Raw genomic sequence first — 27,893 nt, forward strand, 5'->3', positions numbered from 1 at the left:
ACATTGATGTCTAATGTTGGATCCATGTTGTTGGTTGGGAAATGACCAGTTTTCTAAGTATAATAATGTGTACTTTTGTAAATAGACTACTGTGTATAATACTGTGTACTTTTTGTAGTGAGCTACTGTCTACTTTTGGAAGTAAAATACAATCTACTTTTGGAAGTACAATGATGTGTACATTTGTAAGTACATCACTGTATATTTTGTAAGTGAAATAAATAATACTTTTGTAAGTATACTACTTTGTACCTTATTATGACTTACTATGACATGGTGTACTTTTCAAAAGTCCATAACTGTTTACTTTTGTTGAGTACAATCCTGTGCACTTTGATAAGTAAAAAATAATGTGTATGCTTCTTGATAAAATACAGTGTACTTTTGCAAGTACAATACTGTGTACTTCTGTAAACATCATTCTGTGTACTTTTGTAAGTACAATAATGTGTACTTTTGGAAGTGCAATCCCAGCAGGCACAAGACTTTAAACCAATGTTGAGAACTTGTTGAATTAGGTCCTGACGTTGAGCATAAACATAACGTCAAACAACATACTTTTTGACGTTAAATCAATGTTGGACTCTGATGTTGATTTGACCATTGAATTTTGGTAATTTTCCAACCAATATTCTACAACACAAATACAACATTGAAAAAACATGCTTTTTGACAAGGTTTATTCAATGTCAGGTTGTAATGTTGATTTGACCTTTGAATGTAGGTCATTTCCCAACCAACAACTTTGATCCCAAGTTAGACACCAACGATATCCCAATTTACAAATACAACTATTTTGCAACCTCGTTTCAAAGTCAGTTTTAAAGGACAGGACGTATTATCAACTTTGTATCAATGTCTTTTGCCTGCTAGGATACTAATTACTTTTATAAGTACAATCATGTGTACTTTTAAGTACAATACTGTGTACATCTTAAGTACAATACTGTATACTTAGCCACTGCAAATAATCAAAAGTCTCAATAATCAGATTTGAAAAATCCATCATTAGACAGCCCTAAATATATGGTGTCATACATGAGCCACCCGCCAGAAGCATCAAATCGCGCGTCCACACTTGCCTGCTTTGCATCATATCCTCAAAAAGAAGAACAGGGTTTGAAGTGGTTGTCATGTGTTTCTAAATTTTAGTTTCATTTTTGACCAGACAGTGAGAGCTCGAGCCGCAGCGGTCTGACGTTGGGGCTGGCTGTGATGAAGTGGAATATTTGTTGAAGATGGCAGAAGAAGACCTAAATTATGTGACAGTCAAGTTCAAGTCTCACAGTAAGTCATGTGTTTGAATACGCTGTGCTTTGAGGATGTGTGTTTACTGAAGTGTGAAGTCAACTGAGGCTACCTTAAAATACATTAATGACATTTACCAATCTTTCTCGGTGATATTTGAACCAAAAAACAAGACAAAACATGGAGTTTAGTCATCAGTAACTATCAGAGTCAGCTTTGTTGGCCAAGACATTGATACAATGTCGATTACTGTCTGCGTCCTTTAAAACTGACTTTGAAACAACATTGCAAAATAGTTGTATTTTTAAATTTAGACAACGTTGATGTCCAATGTTGGAGCCACGTTGTTAGTTGGGAAATCACCATATTTACCAAATTTCAATGGTCAAATCAACATCACAACCTGGCAATGAATAAACGTCAAGAGGCATGTTGTTTCAATGTTATATTATATATTATATATATGTAGAATATTGGTTGGAAAATGACCCAAAGTTCAATTGGTCAAATCAACATCAGAAAGCAAGATTGAATAAACGTCGTCAAAAAGCATGTTGTTTCAACATTGTGTTTGTGTTGTAGATTATTGGTTGGAAATTGACCAAATTTCAATGGTCAAATCAGCGTCAAAACCCAACATTGATGAAACATAATCAAAAAGCATGCTCTTCCAACGTTATGTTTGAGTTGGTCAACATCAAGACCTAATTCAACAAGTTCTCAATGTTGTTTTAATGACTTGTGCCTGCTGTGGTATTTGTAGCACAGAAGGAATTTGACTTGGTAGACTGTGCTCTCTTGTTCAGTGTAAACCTTAATATCAAAATTAATTAAATATATAAACAAATAATATTTCCAAGGCTAGTAAGTAACAGTGCAGTGGTGAATAGAACAAAAATAAAAAGATGATGACGTTAACATAAGTTACCACATCCACAGTGATGTATGTTTTGCTATGTCCAGACAGGCCCAGTGATGAAGTTATCTATGAAGACGTGAGGGGCAGCTTGGAGACGTGGGGACCACATCTCAACGTACAAGGTTCTAGAACCTTTCTTGTTGTCCTGCTTTGAAAGCGTAACCCCAAACTGCTTGCAGATCGCACTCCCCTCCACCGGGGGCAGCGGTTTGTGTTTAAGTCAGTTGAACGCAGCTGAACAGGCAGATGCGATGTTGTGCAGCCACTGCAAATAACATAAATAATAAATTAAAAGTAGTGTCATGTCACTTCCAGAGAAGCACAGCGACTTTGAGGAGGTCTATGACGACGTCTGGACAAAGGAGAAGGCGTCCGGTCCACGTCACATCTGTCATGGTACTTTGGAGAAGACCAACTCTTGTACAGTGCTGAAAAAGATACTGCTTTCACGACACAAAACTATGGGAATAACAATATTGTGCACGGCACTGGAAATATTGTATGTAACATTGTTATGGGAACCTAACAAAGCACCCAGTCTTAGAAGGAAACTGCACTTTTTTGTGATTTAGCCTTTAGTTTTCAATAACTATGTAAGACAAGAACACGTATGTTTCTCTTTTTTTAAGCATTCTAAATTATAAATAAATGTTAGCTAAAGTCAGTGAACAATAGAGTCAATTGGAGCGCCTCTGTTTGGTACACAAAGCCCTCTAAATAACCATCCAAAAAGTGCTAACAATACTCCATTTACATCTCGTGACCTGAATATTAACCAAGTATTAACGATATTGTTTTTCTAAACGCTAACGCAGACGATCTATTTTTAAAGATATGAAATCCCAATGTAGTCCGTGTTATCTTTCATAATAATCTTTCATTACCATGAATTGATTAACGTGGACCCCGACTTAAACAAGTTGAAAAACGTATTTGGGTGTTACCATTTAGTGGTCAATTGTACGGAATATGTTGATTGATTGATTGATTGATACTTTTATTAGTAGATTGCACAGTTCAGTACATATTCCGTACAATTGACCACTAAATGGTAACACCCGAATAAGTTTTTCAACTTGTTTAGGTCGGGGTCCACGTTAATCAATTCATGTACTGAACTGTGTCATCCATCCATTCATTTTCTACCACTTATTCCCTTTGGAGTTGCTGGGGGCGCTGATGCCTATCTCAGGTACAATCGGGCGGAAGGCGCCGTACACCCGGGACAAGTCGCCACCTCATCGCAGTACTGAACTGTGCAATCTACTAATAAAAGTTTCAATCAATCAATCAATCAATCAATGACATCTGCCATGATCAGTTGTGTTGTTGTTGAAGAGAAAAGCAAACGTGATGTGTCTGTGTAATTAATACGTCGCCGTATGCTTAAAATGAGCAAAATATGTAAATATTACATGTTGTCAGGAATGTGCCTGTAACTACATTATATGTATATTCTTACAGTGTGTATATAAACGTTGTTGGAGGTGTTTGTTTTTAATAGGCAAATAGAATTGACTCAGTTGTTAGCTGACTTTTGCTATTGTTTATTTATGATTTAGATTGCATGAAAAAAGAAAAATATAGGTGTTCTTGTCTTTCATAAGGATTGTGAATGACATATGATAAGAATAAGGTTTCCCTAATTTTTACACTTTGAATTATTGTACAAATGTAAAAATAACTTAACCCCATCTTCGTAAGTCAAAACGATACAACAGTTTAGCTAAACTTTGATCTTTATTTGATGTTCCCAGGTAACGGCCCCTTTTGGTACAAGTATCGCGCAAAAAGCAAAATAAAAAAGCAAAACAGAAAAGTTAACGCTTTGATATTGGTGGTTCTGTACCCTATTTAAAAAAAAAAAAAATGGGTCTAAACCTGGGCCCCTGGGGAGGGGGTCCAGACTGAGGCCAAGGGAAAAAACAACTCATACCTCTTACATGTGTGTAAGAGGGAAACATCAAAGAACACAAAGGACATTCAATACATTAAAAGAGCAGAGCTGATGCAACCAGCCACTTCTACATACAGCTATGAATAAAAAGTAAAAGAAACATATACATTGTGGTGGCCTCTGCGGTGTTCCACGCCATCGTCTGCTGGGGTGGAGGTAGCATGGCCAGGAGCAGACCCAACAAAGCAACCAAGAGATCGCTGTCGGCCAGTGTCCACTCTGCATGGATGAGCGACGATGCGTCCAAGGAGACTGAGGTGTCTGATACCTGCTCATTCAGCCAAGACACTGTGAAGATTGTCCGTCCCGGCGCACAGTGCTAGCTCTGCAGCCCTGTCTCTTCATCTGCATCTCCTGCAGTCTCTCCAAACGGACTCTGGTGTGGCAGAGACCCAGACGCTGGTCTCCATGGCCAAAAAGGCTCCCGGGAGGTAGATCCAGAAGCCCACAAAAGAGCATCGCAGAAGTCATGAAAGTGCCACCCCTTGTCACACAGTCCCAAAGGGTCCCGAACCAAAAGGCAAGAAAAAAATGTATATATATATATATATATACAAAACACATGAAAACAAGAGAAAAACACAAAATGACGACCCAAGAGCACAGAACTCCTGCCAACACAGCCACTACAGAGGTGCCATCTTGGGAAAAAAAAAAGAAAAAGAACAACTTGAGAATACGTTGAGACACCTCTCCCTTTCTCCCATTAGGAGCTCAATTGTTTCTATGACGGCATTTTTAGTTTAAAACACTTGTATGCTAATCAATGTTGCCCATTGAAATTAATCTACATCAGACGCAAAAGGTAGCTAAATTGTAGATAAGGATTGTTTTGGTTGGGGCCAGCAGACGCATTACGAGGGTTTGTCTGCTCTAATTGTCCGTTCTGGCTCCCAAATTGATCATAATTTCGCCTTGCGGAAAGCTTCTACGAGATGTTATCCAATTTGTGATTTGGTTCAGAAATCGCTAAAGTCTAAGTTCCCACAACTCTGCCCATCCTTCAATTATTTGCGGCAGCTTTAGGGTATCTTGAACGGCTGCCAACATCTTCCAATGTATCGATACAATGCTCACTCCAATCAGCAGATGTCCTGTTATCATGTTTCCGAAAAGGTACCAATAGAAATACAGTACAATATAATTTAGTACAAACAGTTTTATGAAATAATGTGAGTAAAATATACAGCGTATATCTTGGAGAGCGGACTTGTATGGTATCTCCTTGCAGCTGCTTCTCCATATTTTCATTAACACATGTCCGCCGTTAAGACATGATTTTAACGTCCTTGGCTGGCATTATCAACCAATTCTGTTTCAGTGTATGGCAGATGAGCAGTGCTATGCTCCAACTTCTTCACCAAGTTAGCTTGCTGCACGCTGTCATGTTTGTGATGATTTGTTTCTTTGATTCAATGAATAAAATCCACTTCTTCTTCTCAGCACTGTCTTCAGACACATTTTCTTCCTTCTTATGCTTGGCAAAAAAAAAAAATGTCGATCTCTAGCTATAAGCTAATGCTGGTGACTTAAGACCGGATGTTACTGGGTTTATTCTAATAGTCGCTACGCCAGCTAGTGGCAGCGATGCTTGTAGCTCAATTTTTTTTTTGCTTGCAACTTAAACCATGACAAATAGCTCTTATCTCAAAACACTGTTAAGTTTAGATAACACTATAATTGTGGTTTTAGAATATACCACGGGACACTAAAACATTAGCTGCAGCCTGGAAATGGCTCCTTTAGGCCAACTTTGCGCACCCCTGCTTCTTTAGAGTGAATGAAAAAGTATCATTTGCCTTCAAACTTTCCCTTTCTCTTCTCCTGGCAGACAATTTGGGGAAGGTTTCCCTTCACACGTCCATCAAGATGGCATCAGCCGGCCTGGGCATCATCTGCATCATCCTCATGTCCGTCATCATCACCCTCGCCCTCCACAGTACGTCCGCCCGCAAGGCCTCTCTCTCTCTCTGAGAGTGAAGGTAAAGCGCTTTCCCTCCTCTTAACCTCAGTAAACGACGTCGTGGCGGAGCGGCGGCAAGAGAACGCCAACCTGACCGATGAGAACCAGCAGCTATTTGCCCAGGTCTCCCAGCTGCGGGGGCGAGTGAAGGAGCTGGCCAGAGAGCGTGACAGTCTCAACTGGACCATGGGAGTCATCTTAAAGTATGACAGTTTCCCAGTGAAGAAACACTGCTCGGAAAAAGGTGATAGCACTTAAACCACATTCGTTGTCTGTTATGCGTGTTTCATCTAGGCAGAAAAAACTTGCAGATGTGACTCGCACATAACATCTGGGCTCATCAATACAGTGTTATTACATGTGTAATGTATTTCAATCAGTCACTGGCTTTAAATTAAATAAAAATGGTTAGGGTAATGGTAATGGTTAAGGGTGTGAATCTTTGTGCACTGAACAATTCTCTCCGATACCGATTCCTGGGGTGACGACTCGATTCAGAATTTATTCTTAATTCAAACCCATTCTCGCAAAGTACTATTTGGTATAATAATTAAAATGAAACTTTTTTAAAACAGGTTGCATTTTAGAAAAGCTCCTTCTGGTTGCATGAAGATAGACTAAAAACATATTTTTTAAATTGATTCTTATAAAAAAAAAATTTAAATATATTTTTTTAAATTGATAAGCTCCAGCACGCCCCGTGACCCCGAAAGGGACAAGCAGTAGAAAATAGATGGATGGATGGATTTTTTTAAATGATGAATTAGGGGTATATATATATATATATATATATATATATATATATATATATATATATGCTACAAAGACAACATATTTGATGTTCAAACTGATAAACTTTTTTTTTTTGCAAATAATCATTAACTTTAGAATTTGATGCCAGCAACATGTGACAAAGAAGTTGGGAAAGGTGGCAATAAATACTGATAAGGTTGAGGAATGCTCATAAAACACACATTTGGAACATCCCACAGGTGTGCAGGCTAATTGGGAACAGGTGGGTGCCACGATTGGGTATAAAAGCAGCTTCCATGAAATGCTAAGTAATTCACATACAAGGATGGGGCAAGGGTCACGACTTTAGAACAACATTTCTCAACGAGCTATTGCAAGGAATTTAGGGATTTTACCATCTACGGTCCGTAAAATCTTCAAAAGGTTTAGAGAATCTGGAGAAATCACTGCACGTAAGCGATTATATAACGGACCTTCGTTCCCTCAGGCGGTACTGCATCAAAAAGCGACATCAGTGTGTAAAGGATATCACCACATGGGCTCAGGAACACTTAGAAAACCACTGTCAGTAACTACAGTTGGTCGCTACATCTGTAAGTGCAAGGTAAAACTCTACATTGCAAAGCCAAAGCCATTTATCAACGATACACAGAAACGTCGCCGGCTTTGCTGGGCCCGAGCTCAGCTAAGATGGACTGATGCAAAGTGGAAAAGTGTTCTATGGTCTGACGAGTCCACATTTCAAATTGTTTTTTGGAAACGGTGAACGTTGTTCCTCCGGACCAAAGAGGAAAAGAACCATCGGGACTGTTTTAGGTGCAAAGTTGAAAAGCCAGCATCTGTGATGGTATGGGGGTGTACTAGTGGCCAAGGCATGGGTAACTTACACATCTGTGAAGGCCCCATTAATGCTGAAAGGTACATACAGCTTTTGGAGCAACATATGTTGCCATCCAAGCAACGTTATCATGGACGCCCTTGCTTATTTCAGCAAGACAATGCCAAGTCACTTGTTACAACAGCGTGGCTTCATAGTGAAAGAGTGCGGGTACTAGACTGGCTTGCCTGTAGTCCAGACCTGTCTCCCATTGAGAATGTGTGGCGCATTATGAAGCCTAAAATACGACAACGGAGACCCCGGACTGTTGAACAACTTAAGCTGTACATAAAACAAGAATGGGAAAGAATTCCTCTTGAAAAGCTTCAAAAATGTCTCTCCTCAGTTCCCAAAGGTTTATTGAGAGTTGTTAAAAGAAAAGGTGATGTAACAAAGTGGTGAACATGCCCTTTCCCAACTACATTGGAACGTGTTGCAGCCATGAAATTCTAAGTTAATTATTATTTGCAAAAAAAAAAAAAAAAAAGTTTATGAGTTTGAACATCAAATATCTTGTCTTTGTAGTGCATTCAATTCAATATGGGTTGAAAAGTATTTGCAAGTCATTGTATTCTGTTTATATTTACATCTAACACAATTTCCCAACTCATATGGAAGCGGGGTTTGTATATTGACATGAAACCACAAACAACTGCACTTCTGAGTGTTTCTAACACGGTGCGGCATACACAAAAGCAGACGAAAGGCCAACCAATTACTTTTCAATCAATTTTCAATCGGTGTTATATTTGATATCAGTCTCTTTTACATATTTTAGGAAACCACCCCATACTTCTTTAAATTTCACAGAACAATTGTTCAATGTCAGCCTAATTTTCTCCAGTTTAAGGAAATAAAGAATATAATCTCTAATGCAGCGGGTGTGTCAACCCCGCCGCAATTTTCCAATTTAGCGCTATGAGTCTTCTAGCCAGCAAAGTAGCATATACTACCAAGTTCTTTTTGGATTTTCTGAGAGAAGATGGATGCAATATTTTTTTAGACTGATACGATCCAAAACGATACAGAGAGTTGAAATTGATTCAGTAACTTTTTAGCCAATAAAAAAAAAAATCAAGCAGTGTGGGAGTGAAATAAATAGTAGATAGGGCACACTGCAGGTTTCTTATATTACTGTTATTCCTTGTAAGGGGAATAATGTATACATGAATTATGGATACAAACAAGCAGCAAAACAACAATTAATGGCCAATACATTTACATCTTCTTTGAATAAAATGCAACCAACACTTTGGATTTAATTAACCTTCTATGATCACTTTTTCAATATTCAAGAAGTTTTCAAGAAAGTCCAGTAACCCACAGTAGATAAATCTACTGTTAAAATGTTGGTTATTGCACTTTTTTGAAAACTTTTTGAATATTGAAAAAGTGATCATAGAAGGTTAATTAAATCCAGATTTATCTGCTAAATAAAGTATCTGTTCTCCGCCCTCGCATTGACCGATGGCGGACAGCGTCCCGGGTGTGCAGAAGCAGTAGCTTAACCCCGTTGATGGTGGGTTTTTTTAATTTTTATTGTACAATTGTACTTACAAATCAAGGCACATTCAACATATCTAAACATTTTCACACGTCCACCAGGTTGAGCAACATTTTTGTCTTTAACTAACAAAACATGTCAAGGAATTAGAAGTACCATTTCCCAAAATGTAATTAATAATTTGAAATCATTAAAGGCCTACTGAAACCCACTACTACCGACCACGCAGTCTAATCGTTTATACATCAATGATGAAATATTAACATTGCAACACATGCCAATACGGCCTTTTTAGTTTACTAAATTGCAATTTTAAATTTCACGCGAGTTTCTTGTTGAAAACCTCGCGGAGTGATGACGCGTACGCGTGACGTCATGGACTGTAAGGAAATATTAGCGCTGCACCAAACACGGCTAAAAGTCGTCTCTGTTCATGGCGTAATTACACAGTATTTTGGATATCTGTGTTGCTGAATCTTTTGCAATGTGTCAACTTAATGATTGAGACTATAAAGAACAATGCTGTTGGTGGAAAGTGGTGGATTGCAGCTGTCTTTAGCACCAAGACACAGCCAGTGTTTCTTTGTTTGTTGTGAAGCTTTAACACAGAGCGGTCAAGCGAACATGTTTTCTCTACGTCAACCAGCATGTTTTTGGATGGGGAAATTGCGATATATATCTTACCGGAGAAATCATTGGATTATTCGTCGTCCTGCAGCAGCTGTTTAAAAGGCAGCTGTGAGCTTGGCTCCTCGGCTTCTCTCTGAGACACTTCGTGTTCACCGCAGCCATCCGACCTTGAGGTATGTCTTTACAATCTTTAAAATCTCACTAAAACACTATCAAAACAATAAGCAGATAAGGGATCTTCCAGAATTATCCAAGTAAATGTGTCTAATTACATCTGAAACGCTTACACTGCCGCCGCCCGGAGCGTCGCTTTTTTTTTTTTTTGTAGTCCTTCACTATCAATATCCTAATTCACAAATCTTTCATCCTCGCTCAAATTAATGGGGAAATTGTCGCTTTCTCGGTTCGAATTGCTCTTACTGCTGGTGGATCCCATTAAAAACAATGTGAATATGTGTGGAGCCCTGCAACTCGTGACGTCACGCGCAAACTTTATCGTCGATGTTCTCTACTAAATCCTTTCAGCAAAAATATGGCAATATCGCTAAGTGATAAAGTATGACACATAGAATGGACCTGCTATTCCCGTTTAAATAAGAAAATCTCATTTCAGTAGGCCTTTAAGTCAAAGTGAAAATGTATGTTTTACTTCCAGAAATCGACATTTATGTTTAAAACAATTTTTATATTAAAATATTGACAAGCACACCAAAAATTATAAATGTGCCGAATGTGTTCTCTTCTATTGTAAATGAGGACATCTCCACACTCTTGTATCTCAGCTTATTTATGATCTCCCAAAACAAAAGTACAGTGTCACATTCCACAAACAAATGATTCACATTCTCTACAGTTCTACAGATATAACAGCCGTCAACCTCAATGTTAAAGTTTTATTTTAAAAAAAAAAGTAGGGTATATTGTATTAGTCATTTTCAAATGTATTTCTTTAATTTTGGGTAGAATCCTTTTGATGGTGTTGGTCCCTTGTTTCCTCATTTCTGAGAGTCGGTGTGTCGAGGTAACTTGCTCAACTGTCACTTCCATTGTGTCGGCCGCGTCTTATGTGGTTTAAAGTTGTGTTGCGACTTGATCATTGTGTAGTGGCATGTCGTCATAGCAGAGAAAGACAGACAGTAAATGTAAATGACACTCTTGTCTCAAACGCTTTCTTAACAAGCGGGTAACAAACTCTCAGAGTGAAAGCACACATACATACAAGAGCTGCTGTCCGCCACAACTCACGTTTAAACACTGAACACAAAGACACCCCAAATCTTGCGGGACTCGCACACATTGCACTCAAGAGCACCATCTCTTAAAGGTACACACACGTCACAGATTAAACTATTGTCTTGTGGCGTTTGTCAAGACTTTTCTCGAGCACCTAGTATCGATAAAATTGTTTGATTTCCTCTTCAAACAATCTTGGATCAATAGCTAACTTTTTAAAGGCAAACTTTCCGGCAACAAATCAGTATACTCGAACTTTAGCAATATAAATCGATGTATCGACCAATCGTTGCACCCCTATTATTTGCTGCTATTGTTGTAAATCCGTTGATGTATTAAGCATGTGGTATTGAATGCTACTTCCAATTGATTTCACAAAATAAAGTGACTTGGGCACATTAACTTAAAAAAACAAATCTACTATTGGCCTCCACTTAAATCATTTGGGTTGTGCCTTCAAAGCCTTTGTGTACCCAGAGACTTACTCCCTCTCTTTGTAAACAGTAACAAAAATTGCCAAAAAACTGATACTCTGATAAAAAAAAGAAAAATATCGATATAATCACTTTAATGTTGTTTATAAGTAGCTATTTTGCTAGATATCGATGGTTTCGACATCTGAATCAAACTCCTTTACTTTACATTGAAGTGGTTTAGCTTCATGTGTGTAGCGTTCATTTTTCTTAAGTCCTCCAGTGATAGAGAGAGACTTGGTCCTTGAAACTTGGTGAAAATTGTGACAAAACAGAAACCCTCCTGGAATTCCTGCATGTGTGTAACAAATGTGTTTGGGTCTCCCTGAGCGCGAGTATAATCCTTAGTCACGTAACACCGCTGCAGCTGGGTTTGGCAGGCAATCCGTTAAAAAAGGCAAATATCGGCCCGATCGATCCCATATTCGGGATTGCGACATCTTTAGTACGAAGTAAAACCCTTTGTTGTTAAGGCTTTTTCCCCTATAAATGTTTGATGGAATTCTGAATCGTATGAGTGTTGGGTGGTTCCACATTAAAGATCCAAAGGTTATTTGTGTCAATGTCTTTGTTTCCCACTAGTTTTAACATTGTGTGAGCCCTGCATGCAAGGATGGCTGTGGTTCCGCTCCAAGTGTTATCTCTTCCTCGACACACCATATTACCAAGGTTGGAAAACTTGGAAGGGAAGTGTTGAAGCCTGCAGGGAGATGGATGCAGACCTGGTGGGGATTGACTCCCAGGAAGAACAGGTACGATGGACATTCCTATTTTACTTAAGGTCCCATATTATAATAGCATCCGGAAAGTATTCACAGTGTTTCACTTTCTCCACATTTTGGGATGTCACAGCCTTGATCTAAAATGAAATACATTTATTTTTATCTTCAAAATTCTTCATATGATACCCCATAATGACAGTGTAAAACATTTTTTGGGCAAATTGATGAAAAATTACATGTACATACATTCACAGCCTTGCTCAATACTTGGTTGATGCACTTTTGGCAGCAATTACAGCCTAAAGTATTTTTGAATACGATGCTACAAGCTTGGTACACCTACAGTATCTTTGGGCAGTTTGACCCATTCCTCTTTGCAGCATCCTCTCAAGCTCCATCAGGTTGGATGTGAAGCATTGGTTTTCATCCAGGATGTCGCTGTACATTGCTGCATTCATCTTAGTCTAGTCAGGGAGATGACCAGTAACCTGATGGTCACTCTAGCAGAGCTACAGCATTCCTATGTGGAGAGAGGATAACCTTCCAGAAGGACAATCATTTCTGCAGCAAACCACAAATCAGGCCTTTATGGTAGAGGGTAGAAGGCTGGCCACTAAAACGTTTACCAAAATTCACCTGAAAGACTCCCAGACCACGAGAAACAAAATTCTCTGGTCTGATGAGACAAAGATTGAACTCTTCGGTGGAAATCACGCACTGCTCATCACCAGGCCAATACCATCTCTACAGTGAAGCATGGGGGTGGCAGCATCATGCTGTGGGGATATTTTTCAGCGGCAGGAACTGGGAGACAAGTAAGGATAGAGCGAAAGATGAATGCAGCAATGTACTGAGACATCCTGAATGAAAACCACCAATTCCCATCCAACCTGATGGAGCTTAAGAGGTGCTGCAAAGAGGAATGGGCCAAACTGCCCAATGATAGGTGTGCCAAAATAGTGATTTTTTATAACAAATCAGTGGACATTTCTGTGCTGTCAGTGTCCGTTAACCTTATCCGTCTCTGGCCTTCTTTTGTCCCCTTTGCACCTTTTTAGACGTGTTAAACAGGATATCATACGTCCAACCTGAAGGTTGATCAAATGACCCCAACCTATTTTCCACCATGGATCGGTTTAATGCAGGGGTCACCAACCTTTTTGAAGCCAAGATCTACTTCTCGTGTACTGATTAATGCAAAGGGCTACCAGTTTGATACACACTTTAAAAAATTGCCAGAAATAGCCAATTTGCTCAATTTACCTTTACTATATATATATATATATATATATATATATATATATATATATATATATATATGTATATATATATATATATATATATATATATATATATATATATATATATATATATATATATATATATAATTGGGTATTTATGTCTGTCATTCCGTCGTACATTTTTTTTCCTTTTACGGAAGGTTTTTTGTAGAGAATAAATGATAAAAAAACCAAACACTTAATTGAACGGTTTAAAAGAAGAGAAAACGGGAAAAAAAATGAAAATTTAATTTTGAAACATAGTTTATCTTCAATTTCGATTCTTTAAAATTCAGAATTCAACCGAAAAAAAGAAGAGAAAAACTAGCTAATCCGAATCTTTTTGGAAAAAAATTTAAAAAGTAATTTATGGATCATCACTAGTAATTTTTCCTGATTAAAATTAATTTTAGAATTTTGATGACATGTTTTATTTAGGTTAAAATCCAATCTGCATTTTGTTAGAATATGTAACAAATTGGACCAAGCTATATTTCTAACAAAGACAAATCATTATTTCTTCTACATTTTCTCGAACAAAACTTTTAAAATAAATTTAAAACACTTTGAAATAAGATTTAAATTGGATTCTAAAGATTTTCTAGATTTGCCAGAATAATTTTTTTGAATTTTAATCATAACAAGTTTGAAGAAAGATTTCACAAATATTCTTTGTCGAAAAAACAGAAGCTAAAATGAAGAATTAAATTAAAATGTATTTATTATTCTTTACAATAAAAAAAATTGTCAGGAAAGAAGAGGAAGGAATTTAAAAGGTAAAAAGGTTTATGTGTTTAAAAATCCCAAAATCATTTTTAAGGTTGTAATTTTTCTCTAAAATTGTCTTTCTGAAAGTTATAAGAAGCAAAGTAAAAAAATAAATGCATCTATTTAGGGACGGTGTGGCGCAGTGGGAGAGTGGCCGTTCGCAACCCAAGGGTCCTTGGTTCAATTCCCACCTAGTACCAACGTCGTCACGTCCGTTGTGACACTTCACCCTTGCTCCTGATGGGTGCTGGTTAGCGCCTTGCATGGCAGCTCCCCCATCAGTGTGTGAATGGGTAAATGTGGAAGTAGTGTCAAAGCGCTTTGAGTTCCATGAAGGTATTTAAACAAGTGAAGACCAAGTCTTTAGGATATTTTCTTGGATTTTCAAATTCTATTTGAGTTTTGTCTCTCTTAGAATTAATAATGTCGAGCAAAGCGCGACCAGCTTGCTAGTAAATAAATCAAATTTAAAAAATAGAGGCAGCTCAATGGTAAGTGCTGCTATTTGAGCTATTTTTAGAACAGGCCAGCGGTCCACTCATCTGGTCTTCACGGGTTACCTGGTGCCCGCGGGCACCGCGTTAGTGACCCCTGGTTTAATGTATGCATTATTTTCACGGACCAGCTTTCCACATGTGGCAGATAAAAACAGCAAAAAAAAAGTGAGCACGAAAAATCCATTCACACCGTAATGCTGAAGCAATGGCAACCCTGGGCATGTTTCTTTGCGAATAGATGCTCTCCGGCACGATGACAGCAGTGTTTCTTAACAATAGGTCGCGAGCGACACCGAGATTGTAATATATCTGTTTTTCAGCTGTGGTCATTATAGGCCGCAGTAATACAAGTTTCCACCACTTATGGCAGTAATGATAATATAAAAAAAACAGAAGAAGTCTGGCGTGAATGTCAGACACATTTCTTAAGCGCAAAATTTATGACTAAATTTGTAAAGCTGTATTGTCATTTGCACTTTAATTTTATTGACAGTTCGGTTAAGAAGCATTTATTATTATGTTTTCTAATTTAACATGACATAATGTATATTCTATGCAAATGTATTATTTGGTTAGTACTTATTTTTCTAGTGTGAATGTTGTCTGTCTATCTGTGTTGGCCCTGCGATGAGGTGGCAAATTGTCCGGGGTGTACACCGCCTTCCGCCCGATTGTAGCTGAGAGAGGCACCAGCGCCCCCCGCGGCCCCAAAGGGAATACGTGGTAGAAAATGGATGGATGGACTAATTTTTCTAATCAACCTGACCTAAGCCCAAGGTTTATTTGTTAAATTCAAAATAACCTTGTGATTAACACATGTTTTTATATCATTTGACAAGGTAGTATACTGTAAATAGGTTAGATATATTTATTGAATATGATCAAAATCAAGGGTAAGATTACTAATTCAGTGTTAATATTGGAATGCCAGGGCCCCTACGTAGTGAAAAAGTTGGTTTCTGAGGTCAAACAGGTTACGATCCCCAGCTATAAGCAATCACCCTGCAGATGCAAAATGTTTCTGTGTGGTCCGGTTGCAAACACGTCACGGACCAATCCGCTTAGTCGTTGTTTAGTGTCAGATTAAAAAGTTCAACATGTGTGAATTTTAAATAGAATTGTGAGCATACTATCTCTTTAAATATGCATGAATATTCCATAAGCATCATCAAAAGCAACCAACATTAAAATACATCCTTCGCTAATCTTTATTGCGTATGAATATTTATTAAGCACTCCCTACAAGTTATTGGAGTTAGTTGACGTGAATACGTTATAGCACTGACATTGACATTGTGTCCAGGAGTTCGTCACAAACCACACAAAGTTTTACAACGACAACAGGCACGGTTACTGGATGGGCCTGAGGAAGGATGACAACACGGACCAATGGATGTGGCACCATGGAGGAAACCTCACGGTGACGTAAGCACTCACGTACTGTACAGTGATACGCTCGAGTGAAAAATAAATGTAGGGTGCAAAAAGACGTGATTTGTCAACCAAGATCGGTGTATCTATCCGTAACACTTCTAATGGAGTCCATTTTCTGTTCCGAATAGGTTCTGGAGAACACAATACTACAGCAGAACCAATTGTGCATTGATTCTGCCGTCTGATTCGCTGGCTAACTGGAGCAAAGAGAGCTGCGAGATGAAGAACCGTTACGTTTGCCAAACGAGTGCCTTGTTCAAACCAGATTTGGAATAAATGCATCTTGGAAGGCAGTAGTCGATTAGCCCGCAAGTAGTTTACTAGAATACCAAAGTATCTAATTGTAGCTCAGTCTCCACTGTGTGACGTCATGGATAAAATCTAAAACCCCTACAAATATTCAAACTGACAACGTAGTTGCATATTTATTATTATGACGGTGTTAAACTGCATCAAATGAGTTGAATTCTCCTCTGGTCAATTCAAAAGGTTGTTGCACAACATGGAAAATAAATGGTGTGTTGCAACAGCTGTGCACGTCGTCATCAACGATCGACCTTTAACCTCTTATATCCCAATTGTAACTCAGTCCATGATGTAGTGTTCCGTAGCAATTAATCATCTCCACTAACAGTGTTAGTAAAACGACAGGATTTTGAGTTTTTTAGGGATTCGTGCAGTTTCCAACTTCCTCTATTTCATGGTTGTGTACTGTGTAGATGTACTTTCCGAGAAGTTGTAAGTTGTGTAATCCTTGATATGTGGTCAGTTGTGCAATTTTTTTTTTCCAGCAGCAAGGGTGCCTTGCCTTGATTTAATCAATTTTAGATGGAAAATACCTTTTTTTTTTTTATACTTACAGTAATTTATTTGTGGTGACCCGCCACAAATACATTTGGCACTGCTCGCCTTAGCTTGTAGCTTAGTGATGAGTCAGCTCAAATTAGTGTGACTTAAATTTTGTTTCAATAACTTTTTCACAAAAATGTTCAGCTTTTTTTTTTGACACTGAATTTATGTAACTGATTTTTTTGCGTTTGAATTTTGTGAACTGCCTGCGACCCCAAGAGGGACAAGCGGTAGGAAATGGATGGAAGGATTGTGAACTGAATTTCTTTTACATTAAGTAATGCTGACAATTTCATTGAAAAAAAATCAAGTATGTAAAAAAATTTGATGGATGGATGGCAATTCAGTGTATTACAACTCAGCGTATAAAAGTTCAGGGCTAAAAAATGTACTGTTTTAAAAAGCAAGATTTCTGGTAAATTAAGTCAATCCTGTCTCAGAGCAAGCCAATAAGGTATTAGGTTTGAAGTCACGTGACACAGGTCTTACAAAACAGCATAAAAATGGCAGTTACTTGATCATAATACAACATAATTAACATTGCAATGCGGTTCACCGGACATTTTCAAACTATTGAAAAGATTCCAATGTTTATAATCTGCACTTTTGAGTGACATTTTAAGCTCTGCTTCATGCAGATTTCTACAACAAAGTTCTGAAAAACAGGGACATTTTATCGAATGTGTGGATGCTTTTTTTTTACCCTTTTCGTTCATTTTTCACAGTGTTTGTTACATCCTCGTTGCTCTCGCTCGATTAAAAAAGATGTCGATCAAAGTAGTCTGGGAAGCAGAGGAGCAACGGTCATGTATTCAGTGTTTTATTGTTGATAGTCAATATTGTGAATACCACATTCTATATTTTTATGTACATTCTGACTCATATAATTTAGTTAAAAAAAAACTTTGAGAGGGTCTGTTTAGTTTTCTATTCAAAAAGACTCAGATTGTACATGAAATTACAGAATGCAGGCAAAACGATACAAATATATCAATTTATTCTATATAAATCCCTGTTCTGCAGAACTTTGTAGAAATATACCTCCGTCTGACAATCGCGATTGCGGGGTCTCAGGCTTGTTGCTGCTACGCCCACTCTGCCCCACTCTGTGCATGGTCTGCATGAAGCAGAGCTTCCTGTGATTACTGTAGTAACCCGCATGTCACTCAAAAGTGCAGATTCTAACCATTGGAACCATTTCTAGTTTCAAATTATCCAGCGGGATGCATTTAAAAGTTATTTTGTATTATGACCAGCTAGCAGCCATTTTATGCTGTTTAGCAAGACCCATGTCACCTGACTTCAAATTTGACACCTCATTGGATGGTTCTGAGACAGGATCGATTGCTTCGGTCATAATTTACCGGAAGTGAATGTTGCTTTTTTAAGCAGCAAATATTTCGACATCCTTTTTGACAGCAAGTGACAAAGAAAACAAACACACAGACATGACAATTTAGTCGTTTATGGTTCAGTTGATTGTCGGCCCAGGCCTGATTAAAAGTGTGGTAACAAAGGAGGTTTGCTTTCTTTGTCTGAGGGTCTTCACAGGGTTCTTGAAGTTCTGTTCCTTCAAAGTGAGGCTAAAAAAAATTGGTCGTGATGGACACAATCCGATTCTCTTTTCCTGAGTCACAACACTTCAAGCGTTACTCTTTGGTCTTTTTCTTCTTATTTGGTGGACGCATCTCCTGGCTGATGTTTGATTCCAAACATGTTTTTTTCCTTTTTGCTCTTCCTGTGTTTCTTCTTTAGTGGCTGTTCCTCATCCTCCAGCTGCTCATCTTCTTCTGCAGGTTCACTCTGTTTTTTGTTGTTGTTCTTCTGCTGCTGTTCTGGGCTTCTTTCAGACCTCTTATACTCTCCGTTCTTTCTCTTTTTACATTTCCTCTTAATTTTTGTGTCACGATTTTCCACACAGGACATTTCCTTCTCGCATTCCTCATTGTTCCTTGTTTTTACCTTAGGGCAGGACACTTCCTTCTTCTCGCATTCCCGATTTTTCCTTGTTTTTACTTTAACGCCCGGCTTTTCCAACACAGAGAGAACATTTATTTCTTCAGTCTTCTCCCTGGAATGCTTCTTTTTTCTTCTCCTGTTCTGAGTTTCCTCAGCCACATCCTCTGGCCTCTCCTGTGATGATGTGATCTTCTTGCCATACTTGGCCATGAACTCGGCCTCCTGCTGCTCCAGCCTGGCTAGCTTAGCGCTCATGGTCAAACCATGTCTGGCACCTCTAAAAGTACACAAGAGCACACCATAAATAATTCCTTAAATCCTAAAATACTAAACATTCTGTTGTGTAGCCCAGTGTTTCTTAACTATAGGGCCCGCAAGCACCCCCTAGAGGGCTGACAAGAAACATCTATTCTTCAGTTGTAATACACTTTTGTATTATTTGTGGCAGTGATAACAATATCAAATAAACAGATGAAGTCTGTAGCTAAAATCATGGAAAATTCAAGTGGTGAAAATTTAGTTTTTTAATTTCACTTTAACTGTTCATTTAAGAAACATTTATTTGTTAATATGAATTTAGTTATTTATTTTTAACACTGGGTAATTGTATGGAAATGTATTTTTCATCAGTTTTATGAGTCCCTTCTTTTGCAGTATATTTGATTAGTATTTATTATGTAATCAGTCTGACCTAAACCTTGATAATAATCTTTGGGATTAACGCATGCTCTCATATCATTTAACAGGTTACAAACTGTAAGTAGGTTAGATATAATTACTGAATGCCAAGAGTAACATGATTAATTCAGTGTTAATATTTAAGTGGGCCTGGCCCCCTCTGTAGTGGAAAAGGTGGGCCCTGAGGTCAGTTGTTTACTTTAAAAGGACTTACTTGTGAGCAGTACGGCCTCCACAAACTTTCATGAGTTCCCCGTCAGACAGTCTGTAAGCAGCAGCAAACATGTTAAAATATTGTTCATGTCAGGCAAAATAGTCAAAAATGCATTAAAAGGAATTAATCTTTGAGGTAAGATGGAAACATTTTTTTTTTAATCTTAAAGTCTTTGACTTGTAATATTCTCCGCTCAGGGTGTAATGGCACGTTTCATAAACTTTTTTTTGGTTCAGTCCACATGTGAAAAGTGAGGAACAGGAAGTGTAACTGCCTCAAAATATAGCCATGTTTACTAGCGGAAGTCGTCACAACTATGCTGTCAGTAAAATCTCCTGTTTTGAAACACTTTGCCTGTCCGGGGGAACTGCAATTAATGCTGCACTTATAATAGGAAACTTGTATTTACTAAAAATAAAATAATCATTCACACATAATTTTAATTCTAATTAAAAAAATCACAATTTCAGCTGTTTACAAAAAAACCTAAGCCACAGTTTCCCTTACATGTAATTGATTGGGGTGCACTGCCAAAAAACCGCCAAACCTTGAAACATTGTTTTTAAAAGTGAAAACACATTTTTAATGTTACAGTTGCCAAAAATATTTAATATTGTTGTTAAATAAAACATCTGCTATGTTTTTAAAACTTAGGCCTACTACGCTACTGTATTTTAATAAAATAAAACTTTATTTATATAGTATTTTTCATACACAGGCAAGTAGCAAACGCAAAGTGCTGTAAAAAAAACAGCAGAACAAATGAAAACTTAATAGAAAAAAGAGAAGAAAAAATTCACACGCACGCGCAAACTTTTTTGAGAGAACAAAGCAAAAACAAAACAGGGCATGGCACTGAGGATTTGAGAAAAAATGCCACCATTGAGGCATCCACACTGGAGAATAACTAAAATTAACGCCATTTCATAAAATAAATGTAAACATTTAAATAATATGAATATTACATTCATAAGTTCATAAAAAACAGAACATTAATAGATAATAGTAGAAATACTCAAGCTTAAGATAGAAAACCACATGATAAAACAATAACAAACAGATGATCAGTAATGAACCTGATTATCTAGTCATAATGTCGGCCATTATATTAGTACTTGGAGAGCCAAGTTTTTTCCGAGGTGGTACTTGGTGAAAAAAGTTTGAGAAACCACTGCTCTAAACTAATCAAGTGTCCCTAGTACAGTTACTGTCAATGTTCGAAAACCTGATCTTGTGCTTTTTGAGGTTAGGGGTACAAAGAACACTTGAAGAACACAAAATGACAACACATTTGTAAAATCTCAGGATAATGCTAATGTTGCAAATGTTATTGCAAAACATTTGCTAATTTTGCTGCAAGTTTGTGTAAAAGCTGCGGCATAAGCTGTCATTTTAGGCCATAACAATCCAGTGAAATCTGGAAAAGATTGCCTAAAAATGGACAAGGCGAATATAAAGTGTTTTCTTTCTGTTTTGAGAGATTACAAAGCAAGCAGTGCAGCAGTCAAACACAAACATAATGAAACAGATGCATTGCTGAACTTGCGCTTTCTCTAGACAAAAATCAGTTCTCACTGAGTGGTACTGGACAGGTCCAGTTTTTGGTCATCGTCCTCGTCCGAGCTGCTGCTGATGTCGCTGGACTTGGAGGACCTGGGCTCCGGTTGCTCCTGACCTGACAGCAGAGTGGCTGACTAAAGAAAGGACAAATTCATCATCACAATGTCCTTCGTTTGTCTCTTCGGGAGGAAACTGTGAACAAAAACAAACACAGTAGTACCTTGACAAAGCATCCGTAAAGTTTGTCTTTAGCCAGCGTGGCCTTGCGGGGCTTCTTGTTTGAAATCATTCCGTCTTCTTCTTCCCCGTCTTCTGACCTCTTCTTCAAAGCAATGCCATCCTGGACCAAACAGAAGACCACTCAATCATCTGAAGACTTCTTTGCCTAGCTCAATGACATAAAATACATTTTGGCCCCCCTTAATTTTGCACATTTTAATGAACATTTGTTTTTAATAATTTGTGCAGTTATAGTTTTGAAGTTATTTCATAATACATTTTCTGACTGACTTAATCCAGCCCACCCACCTTTTCAAAATCTCCCCAAACTTGTCAAATCCGTTTGGCTGCAAATTTGTTTTTGTCTATTCCAGTTTTTCTGTTAACGTTGTATTATTCATAACCAGCCCACCCACCTTCTCAAAATCTCCCCAAACTTGTAACACCTGTTTGTGCTGCATTTCTTTTGTCCATCCATCCATTCATTCATTTTCTACCGCTTATTCCCTTTGGGGTCTTGGGGGGAGCTGGTGCCTATCTCAGCTACAATCGGGCGGAAGGCGGCGTACACCCTGGACAAGTCGCCACCTCATCGCAGGGCCAACAAGATAGACAGACAACATTCACACTCACATTCACACACTTGGACCAATTTTAGGGTTGCCATTCAACCTATCCCCAGGTGCATGTCTTTGGAAGTGGGAGGAAGCCGGAGTCTATTACAATTTTTATATTACCGGTACTAATGTTTTATTGGTCGTAACCAGCCCCCTATACTATATCAAAATATCTCCTATAATGTCCCATTCTTTTCTGCTACAAACATTTTTCTCTATTATAGGTTTTATGTTATTAACATGTTCTTTTTGACATCCATAGTGGATACTGACATATCAATCAATACTTCCAATTCCAGATCGACCTTAATATTGATTCGCAAATCAAAATATGGATGTTTTGGTACATTAATAATTTGAGGTCATGTATACAAATAACAATAACATAGTGGAAAGTGACAATTATTGAGAGCTTGTCTAAATTATGTCTAAATGCGGTTGGTGGGAACTACTTTCTCTTCCGCCTAAGCGCAGGGGACACTCGTTCAAACCAAGACGCTGTGTGATATTTGTCAAAAATGGATGATGTCACTAGTCAGAAAATGTATTTTAGAGTAACACTGAGATTGTAACAGCACAAAAAAAATGTTTACGGTGCAAACGAATGTCAATGTTATTTTAATATCTGCAAGTAGGGAGCATTTTTTTCTGCATTTAAAACACTTCCTTGTGGTCTACATAGCATGTAATGGTGGTACTTTGCCCAAAATGTGGCATAGAGTATATTTTACAGGACGTTTTCATGCTGCTTTCTGACCGTCTCTTCAGAATGGACTGTTTTGTTGGCGGTTTTATTTATGTACCTCCACTTCGACTGCGTCTTCTCCCCATTGCAATGTTGTAATTTTTAGCGCTTACATGTCGTGTTTACTGACAGGTATAAGTTCAAACTATATGCTATTTTGTATTAGAAATGGCAACAGCAGAGGATGAATGTCCATTTATGAGCCAGTCTGCCCCACAACAAGAGGATAGAGAAAAAGAAGGAACTTATTGACTCCAACATCGGACTACAATGGTGGACTAGTGCAACGATCGTCACCAATAGGAAAAACATTACAAATTGGGCAAATTCCAAACGTCTACTTTGGAAGAAGTATAAAGGAAGGCAAGATTGTTTTATAAATATCTCCGCCCTACCTCCAAGGTTTGTTTTTACATTTTCGAGTCTTATGCAGATTCCAAACACACAAAAACAGGTACCAATAGGTAAGAACATTTTTGCATAATAGGCCCCCTTTAAGTTTACTTCACAGTATAGTGGAATTTTTAAAACATCTTGCAAGACTTCAGCTTATACTGTGTTTTTAAGTTTGGAGTTTAAGAATCATAAACGACACTGAACACTCAGCCTGTACAGTTTAAACATGTTAAGATGATGACAGCTTGACCCTGATTATTTATATTGTTTTTGTGGAAAAACTGTTGCAAAATCTGATTTAAACGTTAACCACCATTTAAAATCAGACATTTCACTGAACAGGCAATCATTTTGTGTATATTTTCCGGTAAAGTTAAAGTCACATTAGGTGTAGTGATATTTGTCCTCAGCATTTGACCCATCCCCTTGTTCAACCCCTGGGAGGTGAGGGGAGCAGTGGGCAGCAGCAGTGCCGCGCCCGGAGGTAATGGGTCCCATTTTTTCTTTGGTATGACTTGGCCAGGGTTTGAACTCACAATCTACTGCCCTCAGGACGGATACTCTAACCACTAGGCCACTGAGTAGAATAAATTTAAGCTTCATTTCCTCCAACTGCTTTACAGACATGTTGATTTGTTCAACTATAAACATGTGATGTTCCATAATGTAAGTTGCTTAACATCTCTGAAATAATACCCGTGTTTGGAACAAAGAAAATATTGTATGATTGTCTTCAAAATAAGCACCGACCTGATCGGACTCCACTTGCAGACTGGACGAGGCTTTGTTGAAGATGTGGTCCCACCAATGGAAGGTAAACTGCTCTCCTTCCTTGTGGCCCACCTGGAAGAAGACAGCATGGGTCAGGAGACGCCGTGCACACACAAGGGTAACAAAAACGTGTGGTTATCATCCGATACTCACTCCTCCCTTGTCACATTTCACTTTGACTTTAATGGATTGTGATAAGCCGTCCTCCTTACGCCCGAGTCCTTTGCCTGCACATGTAACACATGTAATGGTCGTCGCTATAATGATGAAATGAGACAACATACAATATCTCACCGTGTTCCCACCCATGGCGCTTAAGATGCTCTTCTGCAAACTTCATGCCACGTCCTTTGTTTTGCACTGCCTCTGCCATCTACATGAAGAAGTTTGGCCGACTTATTGAGCAAAACAGTGTTTTTGCTAAAGCAGATAACATAAACATCTCTAATGAATTTCAAAACATCTGTTGAGTACAATTATCAGGGAACACAGCACGGTGGTAGAGGGGTTAGTGCGTCTGCCTCACAATATGAAGGTCCTGAGTAGTCCTGGGTTCAATCCCTGGCTCGGGATCTTTCTGTGTGGAGTTTTCATGTCCTCCCCGTGACTGCGTGGGTTCCCTCCCACCTCAAAAGACATGCACCTGGTGATAGGTTGATTGGCAACACTAAATTGGCCCGAGTGTGTGAATGTTGTCTCTGTGTTGGCGACTTGTAAAGGGTACCCCGCCTTCCGCCCGATTGTAGCTGAGATAGGCACCAGCGCCCCCCGCGATCCCAAAGGGAATAAGCGGTAGTAAATGGATGGATGGACAAACTACTATGACATTGGTGCTTTTGGTGTCAGTCACTCTGGCTCAGCTCAGCTGCAGCTAGCTAGCTGGAGTTGACTGCTGAGTTTCGGGCAATCGGGACTACAAATGTGACTTTTAACGGCAATGATATTTTTCTTTAAAAAAAGGAAAACTTGGGAAATTTCGGAGATCTTTTTGTTTGACAGGCTATCACGTCTGAGAGGTACGTGCTGGCATAGCTACTCTAGCTTCATAATAGTAGCACTACACTTTATGATAGTGACACTGCAAAGCTCACCAACAGGTACAGTAACTCACCAAAGGGTCAAATATTTGCTTCAACTCTCAGTATTTTTGTAAATGTTCAAATCAGACATCATGTGTCTATTTAATGAAAAACTACCACAAAATAGCATACAGACAATGGCCACACTGCTGAAGTGAAGCTGAGGTTTTAGTTTTTTCTTAAACAAATGAAATGCTGACAGTCATAAACTAAAGACACATATTTGAGCTTTGTTTTTGTCAAGGTAGTCATCATAGTGATAAAAAGTTGGAGACCTGCTCTATCATAAAAACTGAACACTTACATTAAAGTTTTGAAGTTAAGCAGGATAGGTGTCTGTAAAGAAATATTTTTTCTTTGTTATGTTACATTAACGTAAAAATATTAATTATTTTTTGTTATTTTGCCCCAATTTTTTTTTTTTTTTACATTCTTTTACCATACATTTGTATAGTTCCAAAACCTGTGCATTGTTGAAGTCAAATATTATAAAAAATAATGTGTGTAGATTGTACTAGGCTCTTCTTAAACGTCTTCAACAAACAAAAATAATCCAGTTGCCCCCTTACAAAACTAATTTCATAGAAATAACTCGCCTTGCAAAATGTCCTTTAATTAACATGCAGTGTTGGCCACCCTACAAGCGTCCATTTACGTTATCCTTACAGTTTATTTTTTTCACCAGATTTGTATTTGGATTTAGCACATTTTAGTGTTTGTGAACCATTGAGATTATGCCGGCTGCTATCGTAACAAACGGCATTACTCAATGTGTATGGCGAGCAACACATAATTGCCACAACAATGTAGACTTTTTAAAGCTATACGTCTAGAGTGTCACTCAAGCTTTGCAAAACCAATGCAGAAAAGCGGTTTTATAAACAACATTCAAACCTTTGTAGAAGTCTGACACGCGGAATTAAAAGGAGGATGCCATGACCCGGATATACGTCAATGTATACTTCCGGGTTTCCTCTTTTTCTTATTCATTTTCTTCTTCTTCTTGATGAAACCCTACTCAGTATTCTTTCATTTAACCCATCCATCCATCCATCCATTTTTTTTTACCGCTTGTCCCGATCTCAGCTGCATTCGGGCATAAGGCGGGGTACACTTTGATTGATTGATCCATCCATTTTTTTTTACCGCTTGTCCCGATCTCAGCTGCATTCGGGCATAAGACGGGGTACACTTTGATTGATTGAAACTTTTATTGGTAGATTGCACAGTACAGTACATATTCCGTACTATTGACCACTAAAAATGGTAACACCCGAATAAGTTTTTCAACCTGTTTAAGTCGGGGTCCACGGTAATCAATTCATGGTAAATTCATGGACAAGTCGCTACCTCATCGCAGGGCCAACGCAAATAGACAGTAAAACGTTAATTTTCAAGGTAAACGTTGATTTTCAAGACAAAAATACATTACGCCTTGTACACATTTTGACAAATAGTTTTTAATATAAGTTTCCTAAATAGACTGTCAAAACCCAGCCTTTTTAAAATATGTATACTATGTGTTCTGAGTCTATTTTCTACTGCTTGTCGCAGGGGTGCTGGAGCCTATCTCAACTGTATTCGGGCGGAAGGCGGGGTACACAAGTCGCCAGACAACTTTCACAATCACATTCTTTTCACACACTAGGGCCAATTTTTAGTGTTGCCAATTAACCTATCTCCAGGTGCACGTCTTTGGAGGTGGGAGGAAGCCGGAGTACCGAGAGGGAACCCATGCAGTCACGGGGAGAACATACAAACTCCACACATAAAGATCCCGAGCCCGGGATAGAACTCAGGACCTTAATATTGTGAGGCACATGCACTCACAATATAATAATATTGTTCTGAAAGTTTGCATATTTATGTAATTGTTCCTTTAAATTCTACAGATAGGAAATAATTTCTGTTAAGGGATTATTATTATTCTTATTATATTTCATACGTGTCGCTTGGGAAGGTGAAATGTGTTTTTTTAAGTTGTTTAACCTTTGCTATGGCTTCGGTTGCTATGGTTTCCGGTTGCTATGGTTACGGGCAGTTCTGTTTCCGCCGGCAGGTAGAAAAAAGTGTAAAAAGAGCTCCGGCACTAACAAGCAACGCAGCGTCGGTAATACTACACGGGACATAGTTCACCACGGTTGCAGATCGAAGAAGTAACGACTGTAAGCTTCCTATTGTAACGCCGGTTCGGCAGTGTGGTCCGGGTTCGATTCCCTCGAAGATGCGTCAAACGAAGAACACAACAAAGGTAGGATCTAACAAATTTATTAACAAAAGGTGAACTCTGAACAAAAACACTGGAGCTAATAAATAGGGAAACAAAAAGACGCTAGCGTGAAAGCTAGGAAATATAAAGAACTAAGACTTGGCACAATGGCACAAAAAGTAAAAACAAAGATGGTTAGCATGTGAGCTAAAGATGACAAGGTGGCTTCGCTAATGAGCTAGCGAGAAAAACATACCTGACGTAAGTTGTTGCATGTGAGCAAATTAGAGTCCCAGAAAGGATAAACAGAAGAGGCTGGCTTATAAAGGGTGGTGATTA

At 38.3% G+C, this 27,893-nt stretch overlaps 2 protein-coding genes across 6 annotated transcripts; one reads left to right on the forward strand and one right to left on the reverse strand.

The window, feature by feature from the left end:
- The first annotated feature begins 1,117 nt into the window (after positions 1–1,117).
- Positions 1,118–18,624, forward strand: LOC133561913 (oxidized low-density lipoprotein receptor 1-like). Of its 4 annotated transcripts, none has more exons than XM_061915572.1 (8): positions 1,122–1,287; positions 2,212–2,289; positions 2,483–2,563; positions 5,956–6,063; positions 6,137–6,331; positions 12,140–12,309; positions 16,128–16,244; positions 16,387–18,624. In XM_061915572.1, exons 1-8 carry the CDS (start codon positions 1,239–1,241, stop codon positions 16,441–16,443), a joined length of 855 nt encoding a protein of 284 aa, XP_061771556.1. In that variant the 5' UTR covers positions 1,122–1,238; the 3' UTR covers positions 16,444–18,624. The 4 variants fall into 4 exon arrangements, with proteins under 4 accessions (XP_061771557.1, XP_061771555.1, XP_061771556.1 ...); XM_061915570.1 differs by having other exon boundaries at positions 1,126–1,287; positions 16,128–16,249; XM_061915571.1 differs by lacking the exon at positions 2,483–2,563 and having other exon boundaries at positions 1,121–1,287; positions 16,128–16,249.
- On the reverse strand, positions 18,557–27,887 carry gpatch4 (G patch domain containing 4). Of its 2 annotated transcripts, none has more exons than XM_061915568.1 (8): positions 27,811–27,887; positions 24,561–24,639; positions 24,420–24,493; positions 24,246–24,338; positions 21,739–21,858; positions 21,534–21,652; positions 19,959–20,009; positions 18,557–19,343 (listed from the first exon to the last, which is right to left on the reverse strand). In XM_061915568.1, the coding sequence occupies exons 2-8, from the start codon at positions 24,637–24,639 to the stop codon at positions 18,779–18,781; spliced, it is 1,101 nt and encodes a 366-aa protein (XP_061771552.1). In that variant the 5' UTR covers positions 27,811–27,887; the 3' UTR covers positions 18,557–18,778. The 2 variants fall into 2 exon arrangements, with proteins under 2 accessions (XP_061771552.1, XP_061771551.1); XM_061915567.1 differs by lacking the exon at positions 27,811–27,887 and adding an exon at positions 26,240–26,323.
- Between the last annotated feature and the right edge of the window lie 6 nt (positions 27,888–27,893).

The sequence above is a fragment of the Nerophis ophidion genome, linkage group LG11 (assembly GCF_033978795.1).
Source record: "Nerophis ophidion isolate RoL-2023_Sa linkage group LG11, RoL_Noph_v1.0, whole genome shotgun sequence".
Taxonomy (NCBI): Eukaryota; Metazoa; Chordata; class Actinopteri; order Syngnathiformes; family Syngnathidae; genus Nerophis; species Nerophis ophidion.

Coding starts and splice junctions, on each gene's coding strand:
- LOC133561913 (XM_061915570.1), top strand. CDS start 1,239: ATGGCAGAAGAAGACCTAAATTATGTGACAGTCAAGTTCAAGTCTCAC. Junction 2,564..5,955: donor TCCACGTCACATCTGTCATG/GTACTTTGGAGA, acceptor TTCTCCTGGCAG/ACAATTTGGGGAAGGTTTCC. Junction 12,310..16,127: donor TTGACTCCCAGGAAGAACAG/GTACGATGGACA, acceptor CATTGTGTCCAG/GAGTTCGTCACAAACCACAC.
- gpatch4 (XM_061915568.1), bottom strand. CDS start 24,639: ATGGCAGAGGCAGTGCAAAACAAAGGACGTGGCATGAAGTTTGCAGAA. Junction 20,010..21,533: donor GACCTGTCCAGTACCACTCA/GTGAGAACTGAT, acceptor TGCTGCTTACAG/ACTGTCTGACGGGGAACTCA. Junction 19,344..19,958: donor GGAGGCCGTACTGCTCACAA/GTAAGTCCTTTT, acceptor GTGTACTTTTAG/AGGTGCCAGACATGGTTTGA.